The sequence below is a fragment of the Vigna unguiculata genome, chromosome 7, assembly GCF_037176805.1.
Source record: "Vigna unguiculata cultivar grain cowpea cultivar isolate G323 ecotype 2 chromosome 7, ASM3717680v1, whole genome shotgun sequence".
Lineage (NCBI taxonomy): Eukaryota > Viridiplantae > Streptophyta > Magnoliopsida > Fabales > Fabaceae > Vigna > Vigna unguiculata.
In genome coordinates, this window is record NC_140798.1 from 30,837,687 (window position 1) to 30,854,961 (window position 17,275).

The 17,275-nt window shown below is 35.5% G+C and overlaps 1 protein-coding gene and 1 long non-coding RNA gene across 2 annotated transcripts; one reads left to right on the forward strand and one right to left on the reverse strand.

Annotated features, from left to right (window-relative positions):
• Positions 1-5,764: 5,764 nt before the first annotated feature.
• On the reverse strand, positions 5,765-7,622 carry LOC146884784 (uncharacterized). The gene is made up of 2 exons (XR_014996666.1): positions 6,048-7,622; positions 5,765-5,924 (listed from the first exon to the last, which is right to left on the reverse strand). It is a non-coding gene; the product is annotated as an uncharacterized LOC146884784 (long non-coding RNA).
• Positions 7,623-16,076: 8,454 nt separating this feature from the next.
• LOC146884785 (uncharacterized) lies at positions 16,077-17,041 on the forward strand. Its single transcript, XM_085676029.1, has 2 exons — positions 16,077-16,890; positions 16,959-17,041. Exons 1-2 carry the CDS (start codon positions 16,077-16,079, stop codon positions 17,039-17,041), a joined length of 897 nt encoding a protein of 298 aa, XP_085532155.1.
• The last annotated feature ends 234 nt before the right edge of the window (positions 17,042-17,275 follow it).

The window sequence follows — 17,275 nt, forward strand, 5'->3', positions numbered from 1 at the left end:
AGCGATGAACAACTTCTGTCAGGCGCCACTTTTGTTGATGTGGCAAGTTGACCCTTTATCTTCTTGTTTTCATGAGGGAAACACATATTGGATGTTTTAGAGCTCGAAATACACCTTGGAAGCGCTTGGAGGACTGTCAGGGCTTGTGGGAACCATCCTTCTTCCTCTTTGTATCTCTTTCTTCTTCCATTTCTTCGTTTTATAAGCTTGTGTACTCCATGACAATGGAAAGCTAAACCCATTTTGTTGTGGGTAGATGTAGCCACTGAACTTTCATGTATTTGTGAATGTTTTGAATATATACATGTTTCTTCCATTAATTGCTACCATCTTATTTTCTTTCCTTACTGCTTGCTTTATTTTGGCCCTCATTACATGATATTTAGGTCATTAGGTATTGAGAAATATCTTTTGAAACCTAGACTTGGAACAAGATACCTAATTGAACTCGTATCTAGGAATGAAGTTTGACCCATTAGTTGTCTTAAAACCTAGTTCGTAAAGCGGGTTCATTTATTTGGGGATTCAAGGAATTAATTCTCAATAAGAAAACCTAGGCTCATTCAACTAAGGAATTAGGGCTTGAGCAAACTTGTGGGTTAACATTAGAATTTAATGGAGAAAAATTTGAGTGTTTTATATGCCTAAAAGTGATGTTGGTGAAATCTAACCCCAACAATATCACTCCATTGCGTTTCTTGTCTTGTCCATTCTCTAAGTTTCAAATCCAAACTCACCTTTTATCTTTTATGCAAAATTTACTTTCTTGCACAAAAACTCGAATTATGGATTCATTCTTTAATTGAAATTAGTATTACACAAGTCTCTAGAAACGATATTTTGGTATTACCAATTACTACTTGCACGACTTGGTATGCTTGTTAGAGTCATAACAAGTTATTGACGTCATTGTGTGCTTTTTAACTTATTTTTAACTCAATTATCGACTATTGTGTGATTATATATATACCTCACCCGAATTACTTAACCCATTTCTCATTTTTAATTGTATTTATACCATGAAGTACATAGAAAACCTTATTCTCATACCCTCTATGAGACTAACACATATTCAACCATGCACTTTGGGATTCCATATGCTTCCACGAATTTGTCCGCTTGTGGTCCAACTCTACGAACCTCCTCGCTCGTAGTCCAACACGCATGAACACCACCTATTATGAACCTTCCCGCCCATAATAGTCTAAAGTGTGAGCACGAAACATACAAACATCCCCGCTCATATCCCTACACAAGAGTACATCTAATACAACCTCCTCGTTCGTATTAATCACGCATTTCCAACTCCATTACGAACCTCCCCGCTCGTAATCCATGCAAGCATATCCCAGACCCAAAACCATCACCACTAAACATTGCAAAACACTTAAAATCAACAACCTTCCCCTGGAGCATCTTTTGGTGTAGCCTAAGCGCCGCTAGGCGATGTCACGCTATAGATCATCTAGCAGCCCAACTAGTGTTGCTAGGCGCTGAGCTACTGACTTCGCTCTCGCCTAGCGGTTCTAAAGTGCGGTCAGGTGCCACTAAGGATGGCAATAGGGCTGGGCGGGTACAAGTATCATAATTTCATCCATACCCTCATAATAAAAATTCATCCTCATCCCCAAACCCAACGAGTATTCAACTTTTGACTCATCCACATCCGTGTCGGTAATAGGTATATTCTTATATCCATACCCATACCCATTTTTTTATTGTTCCAAATATCAATTAAATAACTTTTATAATAAAATTTAAAAATCATACCAAAGGAATCATGATACTATCGAAATATTCAATATTAAAATAACATATTCTTTTTTCTTTTCATGATGTCAAATATTAAGAAATATATAGTAGTATAAATCTCAAATTAAAGTATTAAATAACAATTAGAGAAAATTCAAATAATTATATAAAAACTAAACAATTACACATTACTAAAATTTTATAATAACCAAAATATTTATTAATTTTACAAACGATTAGTGGTTTCATTTGCATTCGATCCACCTACACATAGAAAAAAAAATGAAAAATTAGATATGATATAATAAATGAAATTGAAAATTTTAATTACTAGAATATAATGTACCTTTTTCATCAAATTCATTTTCACTCAAGAGAACATATTTTTCTTTTAATTTTTTAACACCTACAAACACCAAATGTAGAATATTAAATGAGAATTCATAAAAAATACTAACAATAAATATTAATAAATTTGAGTAACTTACCTAGATGGTTTGAGTTCCATATCCAACTTCTTGTACACATCAAAGCCTCTATAATAATACAATGAAGTTGACTACTGTAAGAAGTTAATATCTGACCACTAATACTAAAAGCATATTCAGAAGCTACAATTGTTATTGGAATAGCTAAAACATCAATTTTAATTGCTTGAAGGGTTGAAAACTTTATCCCATTTGTTTTCCACCATGATAGGATATCAAATTTTTGTGTAAGTAGCAAATTATCTTCTTCCAATTAATAATTCAACTTTATTTTCATAACTATAGTTCTAGATTTTTTCTTTTTTGCCATAAACTCTAAAAACTCATTGGCATCATCATTAACAAAAAGAAGAGCTACACATTAAGAGTCAAACATTCTCATAAATAAATATATATATATATATATATATATATATATATATATATATATATATATATGTGTGTGTGTGTGTGTGTGTGTGTATGTGTGTGTGTGTGTGTGTGTGTGTGTTATAAGAAGTAAAGATAATTAAATGTGTGACCTAAATATTATTTGATAAAATGAAATTGAGGAACAACTATTTGAACATAACCATGTACGAAAGAAAAAATTGTATAATAATAAGAAGAAAAATTATCTTAAAGATTAAATCTTGAAAAAACAAGCTAAATAATTAAGAGAGAAAAAAAAGTGTATAACCAAAAATTAAGAGAGGAAGAAATATATTATGTTTAGATATTTTTACTTCTTTTCACATACGGAAATATGAAATTCATACTCATATGACAAGCTATGATTATGAAAGAATCACTAATAAAATTTCACATCAAGAAGCCAAATTAGTCCGAAATTTAGACAAAAATGAAATCGTGATTCTCGGATCGTGGGTCGAAACGGACGATGTTTTTGTGGGGAAATTAACACCTCAAATGGCAAAAAAATCCTCATATTCCCCCGAAGATAGATTATTACGAGCTATACTTGGCATTCAGGTATCCACCTCAAAGGAAACTTGTCTAAAACTACCCATTGACGGTAGAGGTCGAGTTATTGATGTGAGATGGATAAAAAAAAAGGGGTTCCAATTATAATCCAGAAACGATTCGGATATATATATATATATATATATATATATATATATATATATATATATATATTATATGTATATAAGCAACTATATGTAGTCACCCAATCCTTCCTTACCTTTTCGTAACCACAATTTATTATAAAAGAAACTATTGTATCCAACTACATGAATTTTTATCCCAAATAATACATTTCTCAGCTAATATAATTTTATCATGAAATGCATTTGAAACATCAAATAAACTTAACAAAATTTTGATTAAAATGACTAAATTTATACATTTTTAAAATAAGGAGAATAAACCAGGTTAAAATTTTAAAAATGAACTAATTTTAATTTTCATTAGAAGTTAAGAGACCCAAAACATATTTAACTTGTGATATTATTAAATTTGAATATTGAAATTAATTTTTTTTAGAGTAAAAATAAGATTAAAGTTATAATTTATAAATATAGGAATAATAAAAATTATAGAGACTAATTAATTATTGTAGTCTCGTGACTTTAATCCTTTAGTCACTATTTCTTTTTAAATGATTTGGATAAAATTGTAGAAATTTTTTCAAATGTAGTTTAGATTGATAGTAGAAATAAGATATACATTGAACATGTTAGGTGATATTCTTTGTTTTTGTTCCATTAATTTTATTATTTAAATTAAAGACTTGAATACCTTTTTCGTCCTCATTCTTGTAGTGTTTGTTGCGGATGATCTCATTTTTACCAAATGTTTAAAATGGTCATCATTTTCGTAATGTTTGTTGCAGATTATCCTCATTTTTACCAAATGTTTAAAATGGTCATCATTTTCGTAATTTGTGTTTAATTTAACACCTCCAATACAATGTAATACAAACAGTGCCATCTTTATAGTGTTTCGTTACTGATTTAAACGACGTCACAGCAAAAGGACTAAATTAAACATAAATTGCGAAAAGAGAACCATTTTAAACATTTGGTAAAAATGAGGACCATCCGCAACAAACACTACGAAAATCGTGCTTCGTTACTGATTTAAACGACGTCACAGGAAAAAAAAAACTAAATTAAACACAAATTGCAAAAATGAGAGTCATTTTAAACATTTGGTAAAAATGAGGATCATCCGCAACAAACATTACGAAAATGAAGACCATTTTAAACATTTGATAAAAATGAGAATCATCTGCAACAAACACTACACGAAAATGAGAACGAAAAAAAATATTTAAGCCTAAATTAAATATCCTATCCTTTCGCGCATTGATTAGCGTCCCTTTTACATCGACCAAAAACCTACCGTCCACTTTCATAATCTTTTCTTTTTTTTTCCACAACCATTATCATTTCATATTCATCATAACAATTAGCACTATATCATAACAATCTCCCATATTAGAATTAAGATAGAGTCAGTATTATCATAATAATTATTTCTGAACTTTTAATCATTTCATTTTCGTCATAACAACCAGCACAATATCATAACAGTCTCCCGTATTAGAATTAAGATCGAGTCACTATTATCATAATAATTATCTCCGAAGTTTTATTCATAAACCTTACTCTAAGCGTCAAAGAAGGGGGACAGATTAAGTGACGTAACTGTTAATTTTCATAAAAAGAACAAAAGAACGTGCAAATTTAGCATGCATACAAAACCATAAAAAAGGGGAATAGAGAAAGAATTTGATTCCCACCAATACCAAAAAGAATAAGTAGATGACACTTAACCAAACAAATTAATTTGTCATAAAATAGAACTTGATTGAGATAAAAATGGTTCTGAGAAAGCAATGTCCGCTATGTAAAACTGATAAATTTGTCTCTGTAGAGAAGTTTAAAAATGTGGAATTGAACTAGCAATCACAAAATTCGTAACAATCTTCTTATGATTAATAATGGAATCATAAAATATATGAAGAAATTTAACAAGATTGGAAATATCAATTAAAAAAGGCATCAACCAACTGAGGGAAGTAAAACAACTGGTTGAGAGAATGACAAGACAGTTCAAAAGAAGTGGAGCATCACAACATATCAGAGAGAGATAACATTTAGGAAAGAAGGCTTACTTTATGTTAATATCAATAAGATAATTACATCCACAACATTATATTTACCCACAAATTGAGCTGTCAAAACGGAAGTGAAACTAGAATGTCAAAATTTACAGCTTGTTAATGCCAGGTATCGCAACTAATTGCAAGGGAATGGGAGACAGATAACAACAGAAAAAAGCTTTGTAGAGTATTCTAGAACACAATAGTAAACTTCTTCTAACAATTTCAAATAATAGTTAAATCTTACCAAAAACTAAGTGCTTAAAATATACAGCTGACCAATAATCAATGATTTATGTTGCAGCAACATTCAAGTAAAAAAATATAAGGTGCTGCTTCAATACATTATCAACTCAATAAGATAGATTTGCATAACAGATACTTCAATGCAGACTGATTTTATTTTAAAAAGAAGTAACAACACAAGAAATAATAGTATATATACCCTTGTCATACTTTTTACCAATAGGGTCTGCATCCTCAACCTTGAAAATGTCATAAAAATAAGTTCACTCGTCCTTCAAAGCTAATTTGGTGCAGTTAATCAAACTCCAGACCAGAGCAGAAGCCAGACACTGAGAATGATAAAGAAACACCAGAATTTAGAGGATGAACATTATTTCTTATTTATGAGCATTATCCGATTAATATTCAAACAATGGCCAGAAATGAATAAAACAGAGACAAAGAGGGGAAACCAGTGGCCAATGACTGTTTATGGATTAGGTTTTTCGGTATCACCCTCACAGAATCAATCCCCAATTTCTCATTCTTCTTCACCGTCAATTCTTCGTTGGATCATCGCCCGCCATCACGTGCCACTTCTGCACCACCAACGTTCTCCACTGAGCCGTCATCTAGCCGGTCATCTTCAACAGAGCTCACCCCCATCGTTGAATTTTGAAGTCGCCTCTGCTATTCACCTTCGCCGGAACAGACATCTCCGATATCGCCTCTGGATTTCCTTCCTATGTCGAACTCGCTGTGATGGTAGAGAACTAGTTTCGCCACTACCGGAGCCCCACCGGATTCCATCGTCAACTCTCTCCAATGTTCGTCCCTCCTCTGTGTCAGCCATCATAAGGGTTAGCAAGGAGAACCAAGGCTGTTTCAGCCAGTGTTCACGGCAATCACCCTATCTCTCTTTTTGGAATCATGGCTGGAATGATTGGTCCTGATAATATTCTTGTTTCACTGATTTCTCTTTCGATGTGGGTTTGAATTGTTGACGTCCTGTATGTGCCTATGGAGTTTGGGGAGAAACAGTTTTGGTGGAGTCTCAAGGAATTGGTGTTTTCGGTTGATGATCGGAGGAATTGGGGTTCATTTGTTCATGTAAATTAATTTTTACGGTTATTGTGTCATCTGTGTGATTCTAGTTTTGTCTATCTGTTTGATCCCTTGGGGAGGCTCTGTTTATTTGTTTAAGGAATGTGTTTCAACTGCATCGCTTTAATTTGGACACCAAGAGTGAAGGAAGCATTGATCCTAAGTTTTGGAAAGTTTTTGGGTTCCTTGTATTTAATTGCTAATTGTTTCGTATGATCTATTTCTAAAAATTAATATATTCATTTAAATTTTGAGCTTCTCTTGGTAAACCGATGAAGTGCATGGAATGTTAGGACCAAGTTTAGGCTCATTTTTTACACTAAAAATCCTACCTTAGTTTACTAGCATTTTGGGATAAATTGCATATGGTTTCCTTTCTCTGCGTGCACTCCCTACATGTTATTCCCGCTCCCATTGCTTTTATTCAAGTTTTTAGATTTTATTTTATTTTATTTTTTAAACAGTTGTTTTAAACTTTTATATCATTCTCACACGTTCCCCTTTTTTTTAATCAATAAAATTTATAAAATTAAAATTGAAAGGTGATTATTCGCATCTTAAAAGGTATAAGTATTTGATCGTCCGTATCCTTCAGCAATCGATCGTCTGCATTAGACTAATACTTAAATGTATTTTTAATAAATAATTAAAATATATTTTTAAGAGATATGAGTACCCAACTGATTTTTCTTATCAACCTATGCTTTTATTTTTAATAAATAATAGGCTTAATTATCATTTTTGGTATGGTTCATTTTGATCTTCTTATTATTTTTTTGGTTCAATTTGGTCTTTTAATTCTTTAAAAAGGTTCAATTTGATACATGCCATTAAGTTGACATTAACACCGTTTTACGTACATGTCACGTGTCATTTTGTGAAAGTTTTAATCTTTTTAAAGTTTTTTTTAAAAAAATAAAATTAAACTGCCACATGTCACGTCATAGTTGTGTCACGTGTCAACTTGATAAAAAAAATTTAATTTTAATTATTTTAATTAAAAAAAGTGTAACATGACAGGTTACGATTGTGCCACGTGTCAAACTAACATTGATTGTTTTCAATTTAGTCCCTATTTACAATTTTGATTCAATTTAGTCCCCCAATTTTTTAAAATGAATCAATTTTGTCCTATCTAATTTGAGATCAAATTAATAATTAAGCTTAATTAAAACTTATATATACATGTTAAAATAATTTTTATTATATTTATAGATCAAATTACTCCATTAACTATTTAATTTTTTTTTTACATGTGTACAAAATTTTAAGTGTAAAAATTTATAAGTGAAAAATGTAAGAAATAAAATAACACGAATATTTAGGGAGTGATTTGATGTATAAATGATAAAAAATTATTTTAACATGAATGTACAAATTGTAATAAAGCTTAATTATTAATTTGGTATCAAATTGGAGAGGAAAAAATTAAATTATTTTAAAAAATTAGGGGACTAAATTGAATAAAAAATTTAAATAAAGGGACTAAATTAGAAACAACCAATAATAACTTGACACGTGACACAATCATGACCTATCACATGGCAATATATTTTTTTTAAATAAAAAAATCTCAAATTGACACATGTCATGTGATACCCCTCTTTTTGCTTCTTTTCTAAAAACAGAAACACCCTCTCTTCTTCCTCATTCTCTCAATTTTCTCTACAATTCAAACCCTCTCCCACTCTCTCATCTCTGTGCTGCCATTTCACTATTTCAATCTTTCCCTACTCAGACTCTGGAAGGACCAGCCAACAGGACCCTCCGCAACTCCTCCCTCAGCTTCCATCCTCCTAGGTAGGTTATATCTCCAAATCGAGCTCAATTCCAGTTAGAATCCACTAACCACTCTTTGAATTATGAATCTGATCATGTTATTCTTCGTCTCCCCTGTCTTGATGATGGATTCTCCTAGGTTAAACGGAAGAATTCTGCTCTCTTGCTATCCACTGACTCCATCAATCTAGTTCTTGGCAAAAAGGTAAGGGAAGCTAACTTTTAGCTCAATTTCGTAGGAGATGTGTTCTTGGGTGGTAGAATTGTCTGTTTCTGTGTTTAGTTGGTGTTTGAATTTGCCTGTGTGTAATTCTAAGTGTGAGATGATTTCTGGGCGAGGATGCATGCGTAGAACAGATGAGTAATCCTGGTATTTTCGCCTAGGCGAGCAGCTCTGGCCTGAGCGAAAATACCAGAAGATCACCTCTGTAACTGCACGAAATCTCGCTTAGGCGAGCTGGGGTCGCCTGAGCGAGATGACATCTCGTCTAGGCGAGCCAGTTTAGCCTGAGCGAGAGTTCGCCCAGGATTTGTAATTCGCCACTGTATGATGTCTCGCCCAGGCGAGATCAACTCGCCTAAGCGAGATAGACTCTCTAGCTTAGGCGAAACTCTCTAGCCTAAACGAGATTCCCTGCAGAAGTTAGTTTTCTCACTGTTTGGCTTACATGATGCTATATTAACTGCTTTAAAATGATGATAGTTGGTCTTGTGTGTGATCTTTATGCATGTTAGACTGTGTGATGGAATTGAGTGCGAATTTGATGTGAATGGGAATATGTTGGAGTTAGGATCTCAAGGGAAATCCTAAGGAATGTGGTTTTAGTGAATGTAAGGGCATGAGGACTCAGATTGGTGACATCCTGACGCTCATAGTAACAATTAAGACTCAAGTATAGTATGATGGAATACGTCGGGGGGAGTAGCAGGAGGTCCTGGTCTATGATTCCGATCCATCATAGAGGTGATGGGATTTACCTTGAGAGTGGTTGGGTGAATACCCCTTGTGCCTAAAACTCTGCAGAGTTTAGGAACCATCTTAAGTGCAAGTCACCAAGAGCTCCAATGCCACTTACATAATCCGGATATCGAGTCTAGAATGATGTGTGGTGTTCTGGTCAGGATTAATTTGATGATTTAAGTGATTGTGTAATAGAAGTATGTTTTCTGTCTTAGTATGAAAATTGCATGATTTACTCTTTGTTCAAGTTAGCTTACCCTTCTAGTTTCTATGGTGTGTTTTGTATGTCTTCTACTTTTGCAATGATCGCCCTATTGAATGGCGTGAGCAGATATAGGTGCAGGTGAGGATACACCCCTTCGGGGCGGGAGATGATTATGTCAGACGTACCAGTAGTAGATGTAACCTTTATGTTGTGTATGGGCTGTGTATGTTGATCAGCGTATGTATGATTATTTTGAGGATGACTGTATTATATGTTATATTGGCCTATGTCATCATCTGCTTATGAATTATTAAAAATTTTAGATGTTTTGTTTAATAGTTTAAAAACTATGAAAACGGGATGTTACATGTCACAATTATAAAGTGACACGTGGCATTTTAATTTTCTTTAATAAAAATAAAAAATTTAAAAAAATTTAAAAAAATAAAATAAAAATTACAAAATTCCACAAAATGACACATGACATGTACGGAGAGGGTGTTAACGTCAACTTAACGGCAGTGACCAAATTAAACCTATTAAACCTTTTTGAAGAATTAGAAGATCAAATTGAACCAAAAAATAATAAGGGAACCAAAATGAATTAAATCGACAAATTAGGGAACCAAAATGATAATTAAACCTAAATAATACAAATATTTACAAGGTATATGAGTAGTAGTTGAGCTCAAGCGATTATCCGCGTTAGCTTACCTAGTATACCTTTCAATCAAAATAAAATTACCTTCTTAAAAGGTATGAATACTCGAGCTATCGTCAACTGCATCCTTTTAATAAATAATCAAAATTGTGTTTTTTTTAAGGTATGAGTACTAAGCTCTCGCCTACATCAATGGCTTTTTTTTTGTTCAAAACCTAAGTCTCTTTTTAGTTTTTTTTTTTGTTTCCGTTATTTACATTCTTGGTTTGTATTCGATTTGTTACGACAACATGTAATTATAATTCTATGTAACGTGCAATTGGATAATAATATATGGTTTTTTACCTTTGTTTTTTTTAATATATTTTTTGTATTAAAATTGTATAATAATAACTTAATAAATTTAATTATTTGTGTTTTTATAATTATTGATTTATTTTATCAATAACATCAATTTTATGTATTTTACTCTTAATAATTATTGATTTATATTTTTTATTTATTAAATGAAAACAAACTAGATTTCTTCGGATTCTACTCTTGACAAGAAAGTCCTAATTAAAAGTGAGTACCACAACCCCAAAGCAGTTTACAAAACTGAAATACAAGAAAAACTAAAATACAAGAGCATAGGAAGACGAGAAATGAGACTGTTAAGAAGGATCATCGTAGAACTATAGCTTCAGAACTAAACAAAGAAACATTCAGTTTGATCTATGGAGAACTCCACAACGGTCTCAGTACTAATCTATGTTTCGGTTTTTTTTCCCTTCTAGGCAAATCACTCTGCATTATTATGGAACTAGGCAGTTTTTTAAAAAATTACGGAAATGAGCAAATCGTTTGGGAGGTGCACGTTTTCATATGAAGAAATCGTGTAGCCCCCAAACGTTTTCTTGGTCAAGCAAGTCAAAGGACGAAATAGTGTGGGGGTGAACGTTTTTGGTGCAGTAATCGATTACTGTATACTGTAATCAATTACTGAATGTTGTAATCGTGCAGGGGGGGTAACGTTTTTGAAGCAGTAATCGATTACTACAAATGCGTTGCAGTTTTCTGGGTGTTACGTAATCGATTACGCACAAACTGTAATCGATTACATGCGTAATTTTTTGAAAAAAAAACGTTAACAAACATTTTATTGGATAGGAAAGCAATGACATATGATATAATTGAATATCAAACTAAAAACAGTGATAATAATGAAAAAAAAAACATTACAATCAATTAAAGTACTAACATAATAATGTCAAGGTGAAAGTACATTAAACAAATACAAAGTTTTTGAATGAAATAAACATCAAAATGCATCTAAGAAGGAGGAAATTGGCGCCGCACATAAGCCATGTCTTCCTCAAGTTGACCAACCCGAGCATCTATACTGTCAAATCTTGAACCAACAAAAGCCCGAAGATCTTGGATTTCTTGGATAATATCATTAAGCATAGCAGTAGATGCATCCTGGGTAGGCTGAGGCAGTGGAGATGGTGTGCGATCATCATGAATAGGTGCATCCTGCATATCACGTTTATGAATCCATTCACCATCTTGGTTTTTTACAAAACCAAAGGAATGAATAACTTCAGCACCAATTGGACCTGTTCTCCAATTAACCTCCTCAAATGGTTCATCTTTTAGAGGAACATTAAACTTAATCAAAATGTCAATAATGTGATTAGCATATGGTAAAGGGGCATTGTCTCTTAATGCCTTTTTCATGCGATATCTAATCAGATGACCCCAGTTAAGTTGCCTTCCGGTCAGCATTGCCCACATTAAGATAATGTCTTCTTTAGTAGCTTGGGCAAGGTTAGTTGATCGGGGCACCAGGCATCGACATAAGATGTAGTGCAGGATACATGTTTCCACTTTCATTTGGCCTGCCAGTAATCTTCCTCCAATATTTACATTGTCACGATAAATCATTAGTTTTGCATTGTGACTCGAATAATCATCTCTCCATTCCTCCACCATGTTTCCCTCAAAACAGACCCCTTGAGTGCCCAACTAGGTTATACGATAAAACATATTTATATCCATTCTAATCTTGACATGCTTAACTTCACTAAGAATAACCCCTTCATCAGTAATTTGTAAGTTAGAATAAAATACTCTAACTAACTCCGGATAATAACATTGACGATTAGTCGAAAAAGGTAATAATCCCAAGTTGTGCAGTATATCATAGCACTCAAAGTTTTGCTCAGCAATAAAATCATCAGGATATCTGGGTTCAATAATATCTCTGTCGGAAAATTTTGAAGTATATCTTTCATATTGTGCTACGGAAGAGAAGAGTCTCTGTGGTTGTGAGGGTGCAATTATTTCTTCCGGTTCGTTGACGGCGACACCACGGCGGCGGTGAGCACTGGTTTGAGTCTTTCATTTCCTTGAAGATTCAACCATTTTGGGTGTTTTTGAAGCTTTTAATCGGTGGGTTTTGTAGAGAATTGAAAATGAGAAAGAGTGCAACGAACGGGAGGTGATTTGGTTAAGAAATGAAGGCACAATGGTGAAATCACGGAGGAGGGAAAGGGGGCGCGAGTTGGGATTTTGGTGTGCAGCGGCGGAGAGAGAAAATGTTGTAATTTATAGTGGAAGACGAGGTGTAATCGATTACAGGGTTTGTGTAATCGATTACCACGTTAAAAAATAAGTTTCCATGGGCTCCTATTAGAGGTGTAATCGATTACAGGGTTTCTTTCTGTAATCGATTACCAAGGAAAAAGTAATTTTCCAGTGGCTCCTGCTACAGGTGTAATCGATTACAGGGTTTCTGTAATCGATTACCAAGGCAAAAATTATTTTCCAGGGGCTCCTGTTAGTTCGTTAATCGATTACAACTCTTTTGTAATCGATTACCAAGTTAGGATTTATATTCCAGGGGGCTCTTGTTACTTCAGTAATCGATTACAGGCTTTGGTAATCGATTACATTTTACAATTTTAGACTTGTGTAATCGATTATTTAATCGATTAAGGTTACTCGTAATCGATTAACTTACGATGTAATCGATTACCTTCGCATCAAATGTCCAAATTTTGTTGATGGTAATCGATTGCAGCAAATTAATGGTGGTGATAGATAACATGATCCATATAATTGATTACACCATAACATATTTATTTTTATAGCATTTCTACTTCATTAATAAAAAAGTTTAACATATTCCATTAAATAAAGAAAAATAAAAAGATTAACAAGTGGCATTAATGAGCCCTCATTTCAGTTGGACGAAAATTTGCATAAAAATGGGAGGGGAAGTCTGAAAAATGCAGAGCAGAAAAGTGTGGAAGAGAGGGAAATCTGAAAATTTTGGAGGAAAGGTGTGCAGAAGAAGAAAAAAGGAGACCATCATTGAAGGAACTCCTTGGAAGCTTAGATCCAGGTTAGGGGAGCTGGAACCGAATCTTTTATTTCTTGTTTTTATTTGTATGAAATGTATGAAAATTTGAATGCATGTACTATGTTATTTCATGTATTTTCGTATTTTCTGCAATTTTCCAGAAATCGCCTGGCGGGTGATGAATCACCGCCAGGCGATTCATCTTGTTTCTGGGTAATTGGGGGTTCTAGAGACGAAACCGCCTGGCGGCACGGGCTTAACCGCCAGGCGGTGCATGTTAGAGTACCCAGTTTTCTGGGTTTTATGAAGGACCTAGCGGTGACGAATACCCGCTAGGCGACGCGAGCCACTTTTGGCTCGATTTTGATGTTTCACAGGTTCTGGGAGGTTTCTAATCAAGGAGAAATCACGTTCTAATATTTATGAATGATTAAACATCGTATTTCATTGGAAATTCGTGGAATTGGGGTTTAATTGAGAAGAAGATTGCATGAAGGTTATTTTAGGGTTGATGAATTGGGGATTTCGAAAACGACACTAATTTAAATGGAAAGGGTGAATGAATTCGGGTATGGGAAGTGTTAGAGAATGAATTGTAATCCTAAAAGATGGAATCGTATCCTATAGAGTCATAAATTGGTTGAACTCAGAGTTGTTGTGAAAGGGTTGAGGTTCGCAAGTGCAAAGAAAAATGTTTGGGTTCCTGGAACAGCAGGAACCGCCTGGCGGCACGTTGGTTACCGCCAGGCGCCATACCAGTGAGGCGTGGTGCTCTGATTCATGAAAAACGCTGTTTTTCGTACTTTTCATGGAACAGGAACCGCCCAGCGCTAGTTTCATGCCGCCAGGCTCCATCGATTTTTCTGGTCTGTGCAGTTTTTGTAAAACTGCATTTCCTGCTTCGTTAACCGTCCGATTTAGGTGAAATTGTGTAAGGTGTTTCACAACATGTTGTTCTTCACTTTGAACGGTAGAGATTCATTTTGGATGTCTATGGAAAACGTAACGATCGAAACAATGAGCAGACGTCAGGACAGGAAAGCTGGAAAAACGCTAGAGGATCCCTGATTTTCGTTTTTTAAATTGCCAATAGCTTAGACCTCCAAAACTAGTGGTTTAGTAGTCAAATTAAAGATATGGAAGTCTAGTTTCTAATCAAAAAGGAATCACCTCAATTAGACATCTGTAGAGAAAATTAGTGATAAAACCGTAATAGGTGTCGGTTAGTAACGTTGACATTGCTTTGTAAATGAGTATTCTAATTTCTGGACTTCCTTAGGCCAGCACCTGGCCTTAGTGGTTGGTCTCGCCAGGCGAGATTCGATGCTTGTATTGTTGTGTGGATGTGTGGCGCCTGACGGGTTGTTTGTTACCGCCAGACGAAGTGAGGTTGTTTCTGATTTGGTACCTGTAACCTGGCGCCTGGCAGCGCTGAGTGTGGCGCCAGGCGGTCAGTGATGTTGTTCCACTTGACAATTGCCTAGGCAGTGTCGGTGTTTTATTTTCTGTTGCGGCAGGTTGTTGTGCTAACCTTTGGGCTTTAAGGACTAAGTTCTTAGTGGGTCCGGGATGTGTTCGGATGAGGTCACGAGCGGGGAGGTTCGTGATGAGTTGGGACCGCATGATGGGATATTGGACAAGTTAGTCCTGGTGCTGCTATGGGCGGGGAGGTCCATAGTATGGTGATTGCATGCGTGTCATGGTCCGAGCGGGTGAGGTTCGGATGGTTTGACTACAGACGGGGAGGTCCGTAGGGTAGGACTACGAACGAGTTAGGTTCGTAGGTTTGACCACGAGCGGGGAGGTTCGTGGGAGCACAAGAAATCCCGAGACCAAGAGCATGTGCATGACACTCATAATGGGTCTTGAGTGAGAGGGAATTGAAAGGTTTAAACATAAATAATTATGAAATTCTTTTGGGGTATGGGTTTCTCATATTTACTCATTTTATATGCATAGCTCACCCTATCTGTTTGTGTGTGTGGCGATGATCGGATAAATTTTTATCCGGGAGCAGATACTGATGCAGGTGAGCCAGGAGCTGCATAGGCACGGAGAGGGGTCTACGGAATGTTTCAAGAAGATTTATGTTAAATGTTTTTATTATGTTTTAAAACTATGAGTGGTCTGTGATAAATTTTAAATCATATGTGATGTAAGATATAACTGAAGTTTTAAATTTCCTACCTTTTTGGGAAATTATGTTTAATGAATATGAGTATGTTTTCCTTTTATTATTATTTTACCAAGTAATATTCCTGGAGGTATGTTACACTTGGTATCAGAGCAAAACTTTTCCTGAAATGATTTTTGGGCTCTTGGGAAGTGAGAGTATCGCATTAGATAGTATTGGTTGTGCTAATATGCTGACTACTAATTTTGAAATTTATTAAGATAATAGCTCAGTCTATGTTGGTATCTACAAAGAAGTATTTGGTTTGTTCCGATGGCGACAAATGGAAGGAGAAGGAACGGCAATGGCACTGGAGCGGAGGATATTGCTGAAGCTATCCATCGAATGGTCGATGCGATGCAACCTCCTGTAGCTACTCAAACCCGACAAGTAGTTGGACCAGTCAGGGTGGAGGACTTTCTACGCCACAAACCTACTGAGTTCTCCAGCAAAGCTAGTCCGGATGAAGCTGATGCCTGGATGCGGAAGTGTGAAAAGATTTTCCGTGTAATGAACTGTACGGATGAGCAGAGGCTCAACTTCGCTTCATATTTACTGATAGATGATGCGGAACACTGGTGGACGGGGATGCAGCAGCAGATGCAGAACCGGGCTGAGCAGGTGAATTGGACCAATTTCCGTACTAGGTTTTTGGAAAAGTATTTCCCCGACACGGCCAAGCAAGACCGAGAGGCCGACTTTCTGGCATTGCAGCAAGGGAGTATGACGGTACAAGAATATGTGAACAAGTTTGAGCACTTGGCGAGATTCTACTCGCAAGCCGTCACTGAGGAATGGCGTTGTTTGAAGTTTGAAAGAGGTCTTAGGCATGAGCTGAAGAGGGTGGTTGTGCCATTGAGGGTACGACAATTTCCTGTTTTGGTGGAGCAGGCTAAGAGTGCAGAACAGTTGGAGAAGGATCCTGATCCAGTGGCTCGACGCCAGAAGAGTGTCGCTGAGGCCAGACAGATGAAAAAGCCATACAGCCGACCTACTTGGACCAGGCCAGAGTTCAAGTGCTATCAGTGCGGAGGAGCACACTTGAAGAGGAATTGCCCTCAGTTGACAAGCAAAACAGGAGGAACAGGTTTCATCCGTAAATGCTACATATGCGATCAGCCTGGACACTATGCTGACAAGTGTCCAAATAAGAAGGATATAATAATGAGAAAGACAGTTGCACCAGCTATAGAGAAACCCAAGGCAACAGGCAGAGTCTTCGCCATGACCAGCACTGAGGCTACACAATCAGGTAACCTCATACTTCAACAATGCTTGCTAATGGGACATAAAGTTTTAGTGTTGTTCGATTCTGGAGCAACACATTCTTTTATCTCTGATGAATGCGCAAGGAGACTTAACTTAGAGAAACGCGAATTGGGGTGCGAATTGATAGTCTCGACCCCGACATCCGGACAGGTAGCAGCCAACGCAGTATGTGTTGGACTTCCAATACCGTAAGAGAAACTTCT

Excerpts from the sequence above, each read along its gene's own strand:
- LOC146884785 (XM_085676029.1), top strand. The coding sequence starts at position 16,077 with ATGGCGACAAATGGAAGGAGAAGGAACGGCAATGGCACTGGAGCGGAG. Across the intron at positions 16,891-16,958 it reads AAGCAAAACAGGAGGAACAG|GATATAATAATGAGAAAGAC; the intron begins GTTTCATCCGTA and ends CCAAATAAGAAG.